The 19,310-nt window shown below is 40.0% G+C and overlaps 1 protein-coding gene across 7 annotated transcripts in view; it reads right to left on the reverse strand.

Annotated features, from left to right (window-relative positions):
* The window catches only part of HECTD1 (HECT domain E3 ubiquitin protein ligase 1), an 83,810-nt gene that overhangs the window by 55,741 nt on the left and 8,759 nt on the right, over positions 1 to 19,310 (reverse strand). For all 7 annotated transcript variants that reach the window (XM_080934537.1, XM_080934540.1, XM_080934536.1 and 4 more), the window contains exons 3-7: positions 5,769 to 6,003; positions 2,820 to 3,047; positions 1,655 to 1,936; positions 1,286 to 1,556; positions 81 to 157 (exon numbers count right to left, since the gene is read on the reverse strand). In XM_080934537.1, the coding sequence (XP_080790663.1) occupies positions 81 to 157; positions 1,286 to 1,556; positions 1,655 to 1,936; positions 2,820 to 3,047; positions 5,769 to 6,003 (1,093 nt within the window). The remainder of the gene's footprint in view (positions 1 to 80; positions 158 to 1,285; positions 1,557 to 1,654; positions 1,937 to 2,819; positions 3,048 to 5,768; positions 6,004 to 19,310) is intronic.

Genomic DNA, 19,310 nt, shown 5'->3' on the forward strand with positions numbered 1-19,310 from the left:
TGTAATAGAATAAAGAATCACAAAGTTGCTCTATTAATATTTCAACGCTGTAATTAAAACACCACCTTTTATTAGCTTACCATTTCCTGAGTTCCAAATGCAGAGGCCCAATTTAACAGAGTCTGACCCACATCATCCATAAAATTTACTTCAAAGGCTGAAAGTTAAAAGAACAAAAAAATATTTTATTTTTAAGCCAATAACACTCAACTTTTCTAAGGTTTAAACAATTTTAAGATTGCTATGAAATTTTTATTAAGTACAGAAATAAGGTATTTTACATATTGAGGTTAACTATAAATAATCAGCAAACATAAGGCCAACTAAGAAAAAGTAATATTAAACTTTAAACTAGCACGGTAGCACACACCTATAATCCCAGCCATCAGGAGGCCTCCGCACTGAGAGAGGCACTACAAGTTTATGCCAGTGTACTGTACATTCTCAAGCTCTAGGCAGGCCAGAGTTACAAAGTAAAAAGTGTTGAGAACTGGGGAAGATAGGTGGATCAAATTACTGATGAATTATATTGTTTAAACACTAAAAATAAATGTGAAATAACAATGGAAAAACTATTTCTCTCCTTTGAAAAGCTCTCATGTACCTAACAAGTGTCTTACATTCTTTCTTGAGTACCCCTTTTCTCAGCCCTAGTACTTAAAATCTGTATTAAAATTCCATAATAGGTGCTGAAGAACTTAAGAGCACTTGCTGTGCTTGCTAAAGGCCAATCAATTCCCAGCACCTACACAGTGGCTCACAGCCACCTGCAGCCCAGCTCTAGGGGATCCAAATTCTGACCTCTACGGGCACAAACATAGCGTGCACATACACAGATGCAGGCAAACACCAACTCACATAAAATAAAGTGTAAATAGATTATAGACAGACAGACAGAGGCACAGAGAGAGAAGAGAAAGAACTGGCCAGGAAACTTTGCTTCAGGCTTCTGTCAACAAACCCAGACTCAAACATTACTGGGCATCAGGCTGACAATTCTGCATCTATACATACAAGAAGAGAAATATCTAAATGGTTAACAGCAAACTTAGCCCAAACACTGCCAACCAGAAATAACCTATACTTCCTTATCTTATGGTGTTTTTTTATTTACTGATTTGTTTTGTTTTGTTTGAGATAGGGTTTCTCTGTGTAGCCCTGGCTGTCTTAGAACTTAGTCTGTAGGCCAGGCTGTCCTTGAATTCACAGAGATCTGCCTGCCTCTGGGATAAAAGGTATGCACAACCTGGCTATGATTTTTATATTTAACAGAAAGATTTCTGACCTCCTGTGTCAATTGCATCTATGAGAGCATCGGTATCTTTACTTCGAATACAGTCTATAAGCTGCCGATGGGAGCGTTCCCCAGAACTGTCCAACCTCCGCAGTCCTGGGATTCTGCCTGTCGATCCAGCACTAGACTTAGGCAAAGCCTTTCGTCCTTCAAATAACAGCACCAAAAGGAGGTCAACCAGACGCATGGTATCAAGCACACATCTTTCATCACCCTGTAATGCACTTTCAATTGAATCTGGAAGCTCTGACCTCAGAAGATCCTAAAAAGAGAATAGGAGAAAAACACCTAATATATTTGCCATTATACAAAAACACTTTTTCTAAAAGATCAAAAAAAAAGACCAAAAAAAATCCTTACGTGTGTTACTAGTGGAGAGCCTCTGCAAAGTGTTGAGAGAAGACTTACAATTGTCGACACCTGGTTACTCAATTTGGAGTCTGCAGCTGTAGAGGGGGCGCCTGTGGTACTGCGACCTGGTTTGCATGCTGAAGATGGTCCTGATACAGTACCACCAGCAGCTGCCATTCGAGATAAAAGCTCCTCAGTTAATCCATGCTTGGCCAATGGAGCTGGGTCCACTCCACGTCGAGTAAATCGGTCAGCCAGTGATGCAAAACACCGCAGAGCTCCATCGGAAACCTAATGGTGGAGAACAATAAAAATAAAACTTCCCTCCAAAGAGCTACAAACACCAATGAAAAGCAGCTAGAGCACAGTAGTAAACTACATGCCCTATGGGTATTTGAGTGACAGCTCCATATTCTGTTAACTCCATAATCTGAAGAAGTTACATACCTGTCAAAGGCCTGTTTCCTCATTTGTTAAACAGTTTAAAAATACTACCTATGACCCACTGTGTCTACTTAGAAGTAGGACATAGAAAGGATGTAAATAGTTAGTTAGTAAAAACTTAGAAAAATTAATTCATTATGTACAATTTGCCATGATAATCTATGAATATAAGGTAATGTAATATCTAAATTTAAAAAGGCATGAAAATTCTAGTTTTATTTCCTAATATATGGTAATTCACAAAAGCATACAAATAATATTATACCAATACTAGATTCTTTTATTTCTAGCCTATTGTTTTCAGTAAATATTGCACTAAATTTACAAAACGTGACTGAATACAAGTACAGCTATAAAAATGGCATTCCCCTAACATTTAAATTTTAAATATAGTACTTTCATAATTAAATGTTTTGGTTTGTCTTTTTGGACAGGGTCTCATTCTATAATTCTGTCTGGCCTGGGAGCTTAGTGTGTAGACTAGGTCAGCCTTGAACTCACAGAGATCTGTTTGTGTCCGCTTTGAGTGTTTAGGATTAAAGGCCTTCGTCACCATGCCTGCCTCATAACACATTCCATTGCCTTCCAAAGGCTTACAGTGTAGAAATATTAGATAAGTAAATCAAATCAAAAGTTTAAATTGTAATGTATCTAAATATAACATTCTAAAGAGGGAACATTTATAGAGCCCCTTTTGAAAATTAAATGTATATCATAGCAATTTACTTACCTGATGATCTTCATGTTTTAATAAACTAGATAGAGACTCTACACAAATTTCTAAAGAAGAATCCTGAGGTTCCATTTTGCCACAGAGTCTCGATACCACAGCCATTGCAGAGTGTAATGTATCTTTATGAACCAGGTGTCCACTGTCACGAATGAAGGTGAGAACACAATTCAGACCACCAGCCTCAAAGACTGCTCCTGACTCACGAGTGCATATCAGCTCCAGCACCTACAAGAGTGACACACAATTAATAGAGGACAGCAACACAAAAGTGAACCTGTCAGAAACACAGAAAACATCAAATGCTCCAAATTCAATAACTACATCCAAATAGTAACATGTAAAATTAAATTTTCTATCAACCCAGTTTTTATTACTCCAATATATGAAATGCATTATAAATGCAACCTATAATCAATGAAAAAAAAAAAAAAGCCCTGATCTAAACAAGGTAGATTCTGTCTGTCATGCCAGCACTTGAGAGCAGAATTAGGAACTCAAAACCATCCTTGGCTGCAAGTGAGTACAATGCTAACCTAAGCTACATGGGGAAAAGACAAAAGAATAAAATAAGTCAATATAACAAACCTCACCAAGATCCAAGCTTAGAGCTCTAAATAAATGATGTCACTGGTGTTTTCAGAGAGTTCAACAAACACAAACCTGATTTCAACAGGCTTGAGAAGTACACCTTTTGCTACTCTCTCCAGGAGCTGGTTACTCCAGGAAAGTGGCTGAACTGGAGTCGATCATCAAACAAGGGTCTTTGGGTGTTTTTGGTTTTGCTTTGCTTTGCTTTGTGTTAGTTTTTGTGTGGTCATTTTGCATTGTTGGTTGTTGTTTATGAAGTAGCAAACTACCAATAATAGTTTACAATATATACCTTCCAATGCTACACAATATAAATTATGCCACAAAAGCAGCAGCATAACACCTTGCAAATAAAGTTTTTAGAAGGAAATTAGAGGCAGGGAGTTCTCTGTGATTGTGAGGCAAGCTGGGGCTAAGATAGTGAGACCCTGTTTCAAAACAGACAAAAAAAAAAAAATGAAATTAATCACAACCAAACCTAAAATATAGATGATCATAAAACATAAGTGGTCTGGACTCTGCAAATAGGATGTATGTGTTACAATGTTTGTATGCTAGTTGTGATGAACACAACTCATTTTCAAGAGTTCAGGGAGAAGGCTAGGGGAGAGAAGGAAGTGAAGGGAAAAAAAAACTGTTAACTGGCAAATCTGAGAGAATATCAGATGTTAACTGTACCATCCTTTCAACTGTAGGTTTAAACTTTATAGAACAGGCTGAAAACTGGTAGAGCACTCACCTGTAATACTCAAAGTTCATAAAAGGGGGGGGGGACTTTCAGTTGGGTATAGTGGGTACACACCTACATGCTCAATACCTGGAAACAACACGCAAAAAAATCTTTTGAGGGCCGGAGAGATGGCTCAGCAGTTAAGAGCACTTCCAGAGGTCCTGAGTTCAATTCCCAGCAACCACATGGTGGCTCACAACCATCTGTAATGGGATGTGATGCCCTCTTCTGGTGTGTCTGAAGACAGCTACAGTGTACTCATATAAATAAAATAAATAAAAATTATTTTAAGTTCAACACCAACCTGCCTACATAACAAAATCTTGTCTCAAGAACCCCAAATAGAGAACTATGATATAATTCAGTTGATGAATTCAAGGCCAGTCTGGGCTACACAGCAAGACCCTGACTCAAAAATACAAAATAAAACAATCTAAAAGTATTCACTAAATATTCCTAATAAACTACTTACTTGGTACTAATACTTTTAAAGTTGCATAAAATTTACAGTTATTCTTACAAAATATGTGTGTGTGTTTATGTTTACACATTGCTCACACAAATGCAGGTGCCATGGGGACCAGAGAAATTAGATCCTTCTAGAGCTGGAATTACAGGTAAGACAGCCAATGTGAATGCTGGAAGCCAAATTCCAGTCCTGTGCAAGGACAGCAAGCTCTCATAATTGCTGAGCCATCTCTGTGGCCCGTAAAACAGTTTATTCATGAGATAATAAAATAGTTGTACTGGCTGATTTTATGTCAACTTGACACAAGCTGGAGTTATCACAGAGAAAGGAGCCTCACTTGAGGAAATGCCTCCATGAGATCCAGCTGTAAGGCATTTTCTCAACTAGTCATCAAGGGGGAAGAGCCCAGCCCATTGTGGGTGGTACCATCCCTGGGCTGGTAGACCTGGGTTCTATAAGAAAGCAAGCTGAGCAAGCCAGGGGAAGCAAGCCAGTAAGTGACATCCCTCCATGGCCTCTGCATCAGCTCCTGCTTCCTGACCTGCTTGAGTTCCATCCAGTCCTGACTTTCTTTGGTGATAAACACCAATGTGGAAGTGTAAGCTGAATAAACCCTTTCCTCCCAAACTTGCTTCTTGGTCATGATGTTTGTGCAGGAATAGAAACCCTGACTAAGACAATAGCTAAGTCTACCAGTCCTAAAACTAGACTTCCTAATCTTCAAACCTTTGCTGTCACTACTATATGCTCAATGTTCTAACTGTGTTGCATCTGTGAAACAGCTATATTAAAAGCGCCACTCACAGAATGATCCTTAAACGTGCTCAGGAGACTGCCTATTGGTGCTATGATGATTATCTGTCATAATGAACTTTGTTACTATTTTTATATACAATAACTCAGGGTAAAAGCATGAATAACTTCTCTCAAGTGCCAGTGACTACCAGAACTGAAAACCACAGAAGCAAAGCAGGAAACATATCTCTACTTACAGCCATCATCCAGAGATTTCATTTCCCAACCCTTAAGGGAACTTTGATACCACAATGACTGTCACTTCCACTATTCCACAACCACACTCAAAGAAAAATGATGACAGAATTTTACTTTTTCAGTAAAATGTACTTTTTATTCTACATATAATGTAAGTAATGCTTACCTTTACACACTGTTCAGCTAAATCTCTGCTGGTCCTATTGTTAAGTTCAACTACAACCAAGCGATTACAAAGTGCTTTTATAGCTCCATCTACCCCTACAATCCTTCGGGTGCATTCTGCAGATACATCCAGGTAGTATGTTATGGCACGCGCGGTCACCTCTAAGACATTGTCTGGAGCACTTTCATCAAGAAAAATTTTGCAGAGAGCTGGTAGGAAAGTACGAGGTGGACATCTACAGTGAAATAAATCATATTACAATTAGGATTACTAAACAAAATATAAACATCATTTTCAATATTATATGTAAACATTAGGTAGTATTTTCACATTATTTTGTTTCCTCTACAATACTCGCACACAAATTTCATCATTGGGCAAATACCAAGCTGGACCTGTTTAAAGCAACAGCACCAATTTGAAATCTTAATCTCCTCCAAATAGTTAAGTATTCCTTGTTGCTTAAACCTAATAAAACCAGTGCATGTAACATTCAATGTATCTCTTTAGTTCAAGATCAGGCACGAGTACATGTGTGTCTATGTGTGTCTATGTGCACGTAGGTGCCACAGTGTGTATACGTGCAAGAAGATACATACATGCCATAGTGCATGTGGACATGTAGGCGCACACACACTACAATGTTGTTTGTCTCTGTGTGTGTGCATGTAGGTGCACACATTCCACAGTTCAGGAGTTGAGGATTAGAAGACGTTCTGTGGGAATCAGGTCTCTCCTTCCACCATGTGGGTCCAAGAACTCAAATTCAGATCATCCGGCTTGACAGCATGCACCTTTCCCATTAAACCATCACACCAGCCACAGTTCATGTTTTATTTAAGCAGGCACTTCTCTGAAACCTCAACAACTGGGTTAAAGCAGAAAACAGCTCTGTTGTCTTTCTAAGCCTATTTCCTCCTTAGAAAAGCAAAGACACTATCTAAATAACACCTACTTTACATGGTTATCATAAAGGAGAAATTAACATTAAAGTTAACTCAGCACCTGTAGAATCTAATCCAGCAACATGGCGGTTCTGGCAAGGGATCACATCCAAAGACTTTCTAGGTATGTGTGATATGGATGGAATACAGACACGCCTTTCTTTAATCACAGGAGGCTGAGGCAAGGAGATCTCTGAATTCAAAGCCAGCCTGGTATAGAGCAGGTAAAGAAAAGTTTAGGACCAGGCATGGTAGTCATGGCTTTAATCCCAACACTCGGAAGCATGAGGATCACTGAGTTCTAGTCAGTCAGGCTGAGTCAGTGAGTAGAACAGCAATGCAGTGTGCAGTGGAGGCTTTGGCCATTCGTTCATAGGCAGTTTTTACAGAACAGTTGTACAGAGACAGGTTGCAGAAATAACAAGCTAGACACAGGTGAAGACAGAACAAGCCAGAGAATGAGAAGGAGTCACAAGATTAGAACAGATTACCAGAGTTAGTTTGAGACCAGGCAGAGCAATTCAGTGAGAAGCTGAGAAAAGTCAGATTGAATCAGTCATTTTACCAAGGGATTTGGGCCAGAGCAACTGAGTTGAACCAGCCACCCAGAATTCAGAAAGAACTAGAAAGGGTGAGCTTATTTAGCAGTAACCTCAGAGACAACCTCAGAACTCTAATTCAAATGTCCTCTTGTGGATGAACTCTGCAGGCTTCACACACATATGGTACACACACATGCATGTGAGCAAATACACTCATTTATCTAAAAACAATTTAAAAAAAAAAAAAACCACAACCAGAATCAGTGAGGTCTGAGTAAGATTCCCTATTTTATGAGGCTGGAGAGATGGCACAGCTATAAGAGCACTTGTTCTGACAGAGAACTGAGGTTCAACTCTTAGCATCCACATGGTGGTTCATAACCACTAGTAATGCCAATTCAAGGATCTGATGCCCTCTCTGACCTCTGCAAGTACCAAGCATGCACGAACTACTTATTTCAAGAGAAAAAAAGAAATGTTTACCACACACTTGTTGTGTTTTGAATGAGAACAGACTCTAGGCCCATATATTTGAATATCTAGTTTCCCAGTAGAGCTATTTAGGAAGAACTGGGAGGTGTGGCCTTACTGGAGGAGGTGTGTCAGTGGGGGTGGGATTTCAGGTTTCAAATGGCCCATGCCAGGCCCAGAGTCAGTCTCTCAGACTGTCTGTCTGTCGGTCTTATCCCTTCCTCCCTCCCTCCTTCTCTCTGCCTACTGCCTTGTGGATAAGAAGTAACCTCTCAGCTATTGCTCCAGTGGCATGCCTACCTACCTGCTGCCATGTTTCCCACCATAATAATCCTGGATGAACCTTCTAAAACTGTAAGCAAGCCAATTAAATACTTTCGTTTATAAGTTAGCTTGGTCATGATGTCTCTTCACAGCAATAGAACAGTAACTGAAACATGTATTTAATAGGGAAACAAGAGGTTTTGTTAATTTAGGAAATGATGATGTGTGTTCTCTAAAATGTAAAGACCAAGATCAAGCACTGTGAGAGAACCAGTTTAAAAGAGGTAAGACTAGGAATATACCTAGCCAGAGAGCACTACCTATCTGCATGCACATGACCCTGGCTGGGTTTGATATCTATAACTGAAAAAAAGAAAAGAAGAAAAGCTCACCAAGTTTTAACCTCATTAGTCTCTAATTTTCAATGTAATTAACTTTATTTCTGAGGAAAAAAACAAACAAGCCTAAGATGCTCTACATAATACAGTTTATTTTATGCCAACTATAATAAAAATCTACTTTCCATACTTTTTTTTCCTTTTGGTTTTCGGAGACAAGGTTTCACTATTAAGCCCAGGCTGGTCTGGAATTAGCCATGGGCTGAGATCCCAAGGCTCCAGGGCATTCTTCATCTAGGCATTTTGCTTTATGAGATTTTTTAAGTGAAAGCACAAAACCCCTGATGTATAGTTGATTTTTATACATGGCAATGTTTTTTTTTTCTATCTACCTATCTCCATCTCTGTCTCTGTGTCTCTATCTCCTTCCCTTCTTCCTGAAACAGGGTTCCTCTATATAGTTCTAGCTGTCCTGGAACTGTATCTGTAGAACAAGCTGGCCTTGAACTCAAGAGATTCAGCTCCCTCTGTCTCCCAAGTGCTAGGATTAATGGCGTGCACCACCATATTACCTTTCAACCCTAAGGCATTAGGAGTATATCATAAGCATTTAAAATGACTGAATTGGGAGACTGGGGAGATGGCTCAGTGGGTAAAGTGCTTACCACACAAGCATGAAGCTATGACTACAGATCTCCACCATCCAAGTAAAAGGCCTGGTTCAGTGGCATGTGGCTATAATCCCACTCAGCATTGAGGAGGGCCAGGGGGACCCCCAGAGCTCAGTAGCCAAACAGATTTGCCAATCATGGGTTATTTTTGAGACTGTCTCAAAAAATAATGTAGAGAATGACTGGGAAGACTCCCTATGTCAGCCTGTGGTTTCCATATGCATGTGCCCTTCCGACATGTACTAACATTTTTAAAGTTATTTATTTGATTTTATGTGAAAGGGTTTCTGTCTGCATGTATCATGTTTACCACATGGGCACTTGATGCTCATGGAGGCCAAGAGTGTTGGAGGTCCTCTAAGTAGAGTTATAGATGGACATGAGCTGCCATGTGAGTGTTGGGAATTGAACTGATCTGGAATAGATCCAGTGCTCCTAACCGTGGAGACATCTCATACAGACTAACTGAAAGGACTATAGTTATGTTAGTTTAAAATCATACAAACCTAAAACAAGTAAGTAATGCATATTCCTCCCTGATGCACTCTGCTTGACTTCCCTATTCCTTTTTTTTTTTTTTTTTTTTTTTTTAAGATTTATTTATATGAGTACACTGTGGCTGTTTTCAGACACACCAGAAGAGGGCATCTGATCCCATTACAGATGGTTGTGAGCTACCTTGTGGTTGCAGGGAATTGAACTCAGGACTTTGGAAGAGCAGTCAGTGCTCTTAACCACTGAGCCATCCCTCCAGCCCAACTTCCTGATTTCATACTACTTCTGCAGAAGACTTTTACTGGCTCTTCAGTTCTTGGCTGATGAATTTCTTTTTTAGGTTTTTTTATTTAATTTTACTGGGTTGCATAAAGTGGTAAGGAAGTTTCTTACCCTCATTTTAGAGAAGCCCCTGGCTGTTGACAGATAACTAAACTTCAGCTGTATTATTAGTCATCTAGTACTGCAATACTATCTATCCACAAACAAGCAACCCCTTCAAATACCATCCCTCATTTCCTGACTACAACCACAATTCATTTTCTGTGGTCTGAATCCACTGTTAAAAATACACTGTTAAAAATAAGTTTATGACATGAATATTAAATGTCTACTGTATGAAAGATTCCTCACTGTCTACAATAAGTATTTAACACATCATTTTTGCCTCTGGTTTGTCCATTCTAATCACTAAGACTTCATTCTCCTCTCTCCTATTATTATTTGACTGATTTGTTCACTTCCTGTGTTTATTTTAATGTGGATATGTATCTAACCCTAATCCTAGCTCGAACCCACATACCACAAGGCTCACAAAGTGAAGAGCTTGCTCACAAAAATAATCGAGAGCTTGTTCAGTAACCATAAAGCTCAGGCTGGCTTATCTACCTAAACAAGGCCTCTTTGAAAATGCTAAGAAATTGCCTTTCTCTCTTTAGACCAACTCCCTATCAGGGTCTCACTAGAATTAGCACAGATATCTTGTGTAAGTACATCTAAAACACAGTCCCTGCCTTATGTCTCTACAGGCCCAAATTTCCCTCACAGATAATGTCAACTAACCAGAAAGCCTAAACCTGAGAATCATCCTCTTTTTCTCCTGTTCCCCAAAATTACACAATTTGCAATCAAGCATCCTATGGGCTATCCTTGTAACAGGATTCTCAATCTTGTTGCTTCTCTCCATTCTTTTAAAGCTGTAGCACAGTACCATTTCAACCCTTAGACATCCATATAAAAATGTGCCTAGCACTAATGCTGAGAAGGATACCCATGGAGGTGAAGGATGCTATCTGGTACAAGGTATCCGAGGAGACACAAGGGGAAGAGGACAATCATGCAGGAAGTTGATCATATAAATATACTAAAGATAACAGGAGCTAAACTGGGTCTCTAGTAGCTCATGCCTATAATCCAGTATTTGAATGAACGGCTACAACAGAAAGAGACCCTGTCTCAGAAGACTATTTAAAGTGGACTGTAGGGAGCTGAGGAGATGGTTCAGCAGCTAAGTCTTTATATGTAAGCAAGATGGTTGGAGTTTGGATCATCAAAACACACATAAATGCTGGTTGAATATGAAGGCTAGCCTGTGATCCCAGGAGGAGACTGGATCCCTGAAGTAAACTAGCACTAAAGACTAGTGAGTTTGGGCTTTGATTGGGAGACCCCGCCTTGAAGAATGAGGTAGAAGAGCCACTGAGGAAAACTGGCAACATCAACACTGGGCCTCCATTTGCATAAAGGTTTTTAATATAGAAATGAACAGAAACTAAATATTCAAGTCTTAAAATCAGACCTTGAATGGAGGCACACACCTGTAATCCCAGCACTTGGAAGCAGAGGCAGAAGAATTGGGTTTGAGACTATCTGGGCCTACATTGTGAAATCAAAGCTAGCCTAAGCTACACAAGACATTGCTGTTTCAAGAAACAAAACATTTTGGGGCTGGAGAGATGGCTCAGTGGTTAAGAGCACTGACTGCTCTTCCAGTGGTCCTGAGTTCGAATCCCAGAAACCACATGGTGGCTCACAGCCCTGTTCTAGTGTGTCTGAAGACAGTGACAGTGCACTTATATATAATAAATAAATAAATCTTTAAAAAAAAAAAAAAAAGAAAGAAACAAAACATTTTGACCACAATGGTATGAAAGCAATACATATTCATGAAAAAGCCTAATGCAATTTTTGAATGCTGACCTTTTCCTGGGCTACAAATATCCTCTCAAGATCTGCAGTGGCAGCCTGCCACATTTGCTACCAGGCAGCCACAATACCACGGGGGGGGGGGGGGGGGGGGGGACGACAACCTACTCCATACAGTGCATCCTTTATATCAAAGTAGTTAGCCCAACAAGACCCCAACAAGGGATCTCTTCCATCTCCTTTGTGACAATCTCCCAATTACCTCTTGTTGCAAAGTAAGCTGCCACCAACAGAATGAAACAATTATCACCTAAGTCAGAAATAAAAACTAAAGGCCATTTTGGCCAAGCATACTTGCTAGCTGGTATGGGTTGAGCATACCCTCTTTGCAAATAGATTGCCTTGCTAGGTGACTTTCACCCTGATGTGTTTCTTTGTATAACATCAAAAATTTACATTCCCAACAATCTCTTTGCTGAACTATGATTTCCAGTTTAAATGTATTTCTATTTGACGTTATTTTCAACTAACAAGAGATTTACTGGGCTATAACCCCATCTTCAGTCAAAGACTACCTATCAGTCACAAAAAATAAATTTAAACATTGGTGGTTATCAATAGTGTAAACTTATTAGAACCTTCACATCCCATGATTATAACCAGAGACTGGGTAGACTACAAAAATTACCTATTTGAAGGCTCTGAAACAGTATCCACTAGCAGATAGACTAGAGATCAGAACATAAATAATAGTATTACAAAGGTGGATTTCAACCTTTCTTTTCTTACTTTAAAAATAATTTAGTGTGTACATCTCATAGGGCTGGATTTACACATGGTACTGAGTCACTCAGTGTAGAAACTGGGAACTGCTAGATCCAAACTCTGTTCCTTATAAGGGCAGTACACATTCATAACCACTGAGCAGCCCTTCTTCCCCTTTCTCCTCTCTCACATTGGCCTCTGCTGATAGCTTAGATCTGGAAGTCCCCCAGGGGTTTATGTACTCAAAGCAGACTCAGAGCTGTGTCAGGAGTCGTCTTTGGGAAGAAAGAGCTGCCAGAGAAAACGGGCCATCCCCAGCAGGCAACAGCAGGATAGAAGGACTCCGGTCCTTTCCTTTAGCTTCTGGACTGTCACATGGTGAATAGCTTTGCTACACCCTAAAGTAATAAAGCCAAATGAATACACACTGAAACACTTAAAACCATCCACTGAAAGGAATCTTTCATTTTGTCATAGCTATAGAAAGCTAACATACCATAACGAAGCCACACACCACAACTGTGAGGCAGAAGCACACAACAGAAACTGAGGAAAAAGGAAAATATGGGGTGATTCCTTGGGGATTTTCCCTCCTGATCTAGCCCCAGAGCTGGGTCTAGCACATGCTTCAGCACACCCCACCCCTTTCAGGACCTTAGAACAAGGCTCCTGTGACCCACAGAGCCCAGGAAAGTCCTGTCATCAGGTGTTCTTGTTAACTCCCCACACCCATTTTCTCACCACTTTCATCAGGAGGGTAGTCCAAGCATAAGAACAGTCAATAACAACCAAGATAATGCTCAAGGTTCAATTCCTATGTTCAATTTCCAGCACCTAAATGGCAATTTAAAATCATCCTATTTCCAAAGATCTGGTACCTTCTTCTGGCCTCCCTGGGTGCCAGGAAAACACACACACACACACACACACACACACACACACACACACACACACACATTTTAAAAAGTGAGCCAGGCAGTAGCACATGTCTTTTATCCCACACAGCATCCCTATGGCAGAAGCAGGAGGATCTCTTGAGTTCAAAGTCAGCCTGGTCTACAGAGTGAGTTCCAGGACAGCCAGGGATACACACAAAAACCCTGTCTTAAAAAAACAAAACAAAATCTTTTTTTAAAGTATTTTAAAGAAACACAGTAGTGAAAACATTCAGACATTGTGCTTTAACTAGCTGACTGATATATTTGCCTCTAATCCAACTGCACAAAGGCATCTTACATGTTCTTCTAGTCTTAGTGCTTTTGTGTTACACATTTATGTCTATAATTTTGTATCCATTTTTATGTATTGTATGATATGAATTTTATTTATTTATTCTTGTTTGTTTGTTTGTTTGTTTTTTGAGACAGGATTTCCCTGGGTAGCCCTGGCTGTCTCAGAACCAGGCTGGCCTTGAACTCACAGAAATCTGTCTCTTGAGTGCTGGGATTAAAGGCATACACTATTACCACCCAGCATAATGTCTCAGTCCCATGGAAAACCCTTAGGCTGGTGGTGCAGCTCAGTGACAGTGTGCTGAATATGTGTAAGGCCCTGGGCTTCATTCTCAGTACCGGGGGAAATTACCCTTTTCCTACTCAGCTGTCTTTGGTTCATTTGTCAGACATAAGTTCTCCAGTTAATGCAGTGGCAACACCATGTAATCCCAGCAATCAGAGGTAGAGAGAGGAGTTATTCAAAGTTATCCAGGCTACCCAGTGGTACATAAACACCGTGTTCCAGAAAAATACAAAATAAAGGCAAATTTTATACAATTCCATTTCTTAGAATTATTTCCTGAGTTATTTGAGTCTTTTTCAGAAATTCCTTGCCTATGCTTATACCTTTAAGTGGTTTACCAATAATTACAAGTAGGCCTACCCTGTGGCCTGATGCAGGTAGGGTAGCTATGAATGTGGCTCAATGTATTTGTAGATCACAAAGTCATGTTACAATGTCAAACAGCTGAACATCATTGTTACTAGCTTCAGAATTTCAGGCCTTCTGATTGATGATGCATTTGAAGTGACTTTTGTTCAAAGTAAGAAAGATGGATGTAATTTCATCCTTCTACATGTTGAAAATAAATTTTACCAGCATCATTTATTAAAGAGAACATCTTTTTTCCAATGTATATTTTTGACAACTAGGTCATACATTAGTTGGTTGTTTGGATAGTTAATCTGGTGATCAACTTAACCAGACCTAGAACCAACTAAGACACAAACTGCTGTGCATACCTGTTAGGGGACTTTCTTCATCATGGTATGCAAAATGAGAAGAATTTCATGTGAGTGCTACTCTCTGACGGCAACTAGATAAACGGTAAAAAGACAAGAAAGGTTCTGCTTTCTGCCTCAAGGGGGCCTTCCATGGGGCTGGCAATTCACCTCATCTACCTGCTGCTACTACTGCCATTTTTGCTGACACCAACTTCTCTGATGAACTAACAAACTGAAAAGCAGTGCTTTCACAGAAATCTGCCAGGGCTTCAGGCTAGACTGAGACTGCTGAAGAAACTAAGCAGGTCCTGGTTCTCACCCTGTCTGCTGTGAAGACAACTCTTGTAGTACCAGGACTATAAGTCCATCTAACAAAGCCCTCTTCTCTGCTCCTACTAGCCTGGAGCTGTGTAGCTTTGCTTCTGAGTCCTCTGGTCTCTACCTCTCTATGTCTGATTTCGTACCAAGACCATGCTGAGTTTGTCACTATGGCTCTGGAGTATAATTTAAGCTCAGATGCTATAGCTCTCCAGCCTTGCTCATTCTGTGTAGGAAAACTTTAGCTCTTAAGAATTTTTTTTCTTTTTTTCTTTTTTCTTTTTTTCTGGGAGATGAGAGACTGTCAAGACTTAAAAGGAGAGACCTTAGATGAAACGCCCTACAGGAAAGAGAGGGAACTTGTGGAGCCCACATCCAGCAAAAAGACAGGGCATCAACTGAGGGATGGGGTTGCCATCCCGCAGTCAAAACTCTGACCCATAATTGTTCCTATTTGGAAGAACTGCAGGGACAAAAATGGAGAAGAGCCTGAGGAAAAGGAAGTCCAGCAACAGGCCCAAAGTGAGATCTGGCTCAAGGGGAGGTCCCAAGGCCTGACACTATTACTAAGCTATGGAGCACTCACGAAAAGGAACCCATCACAACTGCCTTCCAAAAGACCCAACAAGCAGCTGAAAGAGTCAGATGCAGATATTTGCACCAAACCAATGAACAGAAGCTGACCCTGTGGTTGAATTAGGGAAAAGCTGAAGAAGCTGAGGAGGAAGGTGACCCTGTAGGACCAGCAATCTCAATTAACCTGGACCCCTGAGATCTAGCAGACACTGGATCACAAACCAGGCAGCATACACCAGCTGATATGAGGCCCCCAACACAAATATAACAGAGGACTCTTGGGTCTGGGTTCAGTCAGAGAAAATGCACCTAACCCTCAAGAGACTAGAGGCCCCAAAGAGTGGAGAGGTCTGGTGGAAGGAGGGCATCCTCATGGAGATGGGGGTGAGTCATGCAGATCTCTGTGAGTTCAAGGTCAGCCCAGTCTACACAGAAAGTTCCAGGATAGCAATGGCAACAAAGAGACACCCTGTCTCAAAACAGAAAAACAAGCAAACAAAAAAACCATAATGAAATCCATTATTATATAAGAATGAAAACACTAAAAATACAACTATATAAATGCAAAAAACTTTTAAATTTTCAACTAAAAAATATTAAATTTGGCTTGTTAACTGTCCTTTAGTGTATTTTGAGACAAGTGTATCCAAGCTGGCTTCAACAAACTATATAGTTGAGGATGGCCTTGAACATTAAAATAAAATATATACACAAGCTGCCTATTTAACTTTTGGGCATTCTATGCATTTGTCTTATTAATCAATATTCCCTACTCACAGAGGGAACCAGAGCAATTCCACTCTCTGTCGGGTGAATGAAGAGACAAGAACAGGGATAACACAGAAAACCTAAAACTTTCTCTAGCACTCTCCCAAGCAGTGTCCAGACTCAGGAAATATGCTGCACATAAATTTCAAAATTAAGTGGAAAATATATTCAATAAAAAGAATGTCTAGGGGGCTGGAGAGATGACTCAGTGGTTAAGAGCGCTGACTGCTCTTCCAGAGGTCCTAAGTTCAAATCCCAGCAACCACATGGTGGCTCACAACCATCTGTAATGAGATCTGATGCTCTCTTCTGGCATGTCTGAAGACAGCTATAGTGTACTTACATATAATAAATAAGTAAATCTTTTTTTAAAAAGTCTATAATTCATTCAGCATTTACATTTAATTATTTCTGTGCCAAGGGAGGGGTAAGGGGCAATGAGTTCATAATCCAGTGAAAATCTTTTTCTTTAACCAGTACATCTGAGATTTGCCACCCAATAGTTTATTTCATTTGTTTTTGAGCCAGACTTGCTGCATAGCCCTGGCTGACCTCAAACTCTGGTGATCCTCTTGCCTCGGCCTCTCAAATGCTGAGATTACAGGTATGTCAACTTTTCTAGTGAACTGTCTTTGCATTACCTAGAAGCATATTAGGAATATAGACCAGGCCTGGGGAGATGCTTCAGTGGCTGAAAGCCCTTGTTGCTTCTAGAGGACCCAGGTTTGATTCCTAGAACCCATATGGCAGCTCATAAGTGTATATAAATTCAGTTCCAGGGAATCCAACGTTTTCTCTGGCCACTAAGAACACCAGAAACACACATGGTACACATTCAGGCAAAACATTCACACATATAAAATATTTGTTTTAAAAAAAATGAATATTGACAACTCAATCAGAATACTCATTTTAGCAAGAGCCCCGTGACTCTCACTGTGAACATTACAAGTTAAAGCTCAGGGTTGGTGCTAGAGCTCAGTGTACACGGCTCTTACCTAAGACAAGGCCTTAGGTCCGACCCCAGAACTGAAACCAGCAGTGCTGCCTAGACAAAAGCCAATTCATACTATGGATGATTTATCCTCTGACCTACTCCTTTCCCCTTACAACTCAAAGCTTTCCCTAAGTTCTATCTCCACAGCTTCGTTTCCCAGTGACTCCTCAGTCCGTTCAAATGTGCCCTCGTTGCCAGAACACTTGAGAATGATGCTGAAATACAAAGAACACCTTTAATCTTCATTCTACTTGACCTCACTGGGGCCCAGTGAAACTGCTTTCTCTTCCTGAATCACTGTTTCTGTGCAGACAAGTGCACTAATAATGCAGGAGCAAGACGGGATAACACTGCTGGAACTGGTGTTCCCACCTTTAACCACAGCACTTAAGAGGCAGAGAGGCATGTACGCCACTGTGAATTCAGCTAGCCAGGGAAACACAGTGAGACCCTGTCTCTAAAACAAACAAAAAACTGCCAGTGCTTTACCCTGATGAGGTGGTAGCTAAACTGCAGCTAACACTTGTAACCGGATCCTTCACTGTAGGAACTGACAGGGAAATAAAGGCCAGTCTCCAGGAACAACTCTGATGAAGCAACAAAATTATTAACTTTACCAATTCTGAGCCTTTCAGATATTAATATTCTACAAAGAAAATGTGAAATAAGCACAAAGCACTTCCACATAAGTGTCAGTGAAAATGCCTGCTCAACTGAAGACTGAGCCAGTGGCTATTTTCTTGAAATTTTTACTCAGAGAACAAACAAATTATACAGGCTCAGTATCTGGCAAACAGTTGGTCAGATGGTTAAGCAAGCAACAAAACTTGCCACCAAGCCCGATAACCCGAGTTCAATTACCAATAACTCATGTAGTAAAAGAATGAACTCCAAAAGTCATACTCTAATCTCTGCGAGACTCACTGTGGCAAACATACACATATATGCACACATGCACACAAGCATGCATTCATGCATGTGAGCAAGATCAATCAATATAATGTAATAAAGATACCTGGTAAACATTTCCTCAAAAATTAATAATGAATACCTTTTGCTACAAGTAAAACAATTAATATAGGACTTATTACCAACTATAAAACATTCAAGCAAAAATTACAGAACATATTTGCAACAAAGAGCTGACAGCATCCTTAAGATGATAATTTTGGGAGCTGGAGAGATGGCTCAGTGGTTAAGAGCACTGACTCTTCTAGAGTTCCTGAGTTCAAATCCCAGCAACTACGTGGTGATTCACAACCATGTGTAATGAGATCTGATGCCCTCTTCTGGTGTGTCTGAAGACAGATACAGTGTACTAATATATAATAAATAAGTCTTTTTAAAAAAATAAAAATGCTTTTGATATAAGTAACAAATGTTAGCTTTTTATACTGTTAGATTGAAATATGTCAACATTTAAAATATCTGTACAACCCGGTGGAAAGTATTTTCCACATGTCCAATGGAAGATTTTATAAAAGTAAATAGAAGTTATTCACTTAACATATAAGACACACCAAACAGATCTGATGGTTCAAGTCTGCAATCTCTGCTTTGTGAGGCTAAAGCAGAGAAATCAGCTCGAGGCCTGCCTGGGCTGGAGTGAATTTATGGCCAGCCTAATCAGTAAATATAAGACTCTTTAAAAGACATGCTTTTTAAAAGGAACTGGAAAGTTGGCACCATAGCTCAGTTGGTAAGCCACTTGCCCAGAACACACAAAGCTGAGTCCATTCTTCAACTCTACAGAATCCAGACATGGCTGTGTACACCTATGATCACAGCTACACGAAAATGAGTCTAGGGAATTTAAAAAGGTACTTACAGTTTAAAATAACCCCTGGCAACTCTCCAGCATGAGCTTCCCATACTTACAAATGTCTTACTCTTTTTTTCTGAAACAGAGTTTCATTGTGTAGTCATGGCTGTCTTAAGCCTCACTCTATAGACTAGGCTGGCCTTGAACTCACAGAGATCTGCTGCCTCTAAGGTGAGTACCATTTCCACTATGATATATGCCTGATTC

This window comes from Micromys minutus (genome assembly GCF_963924665.1).
Source record: "Micromys minutus genome assembly, chromosome: 1".
In the NCBI taxonomy this organism is placed as follows: domain Eukaryota; kingdom Metazoa; phylum Chordata; class Mammalia; order Rodentia; family Muridae; genus Micromys; species Micromys minutus.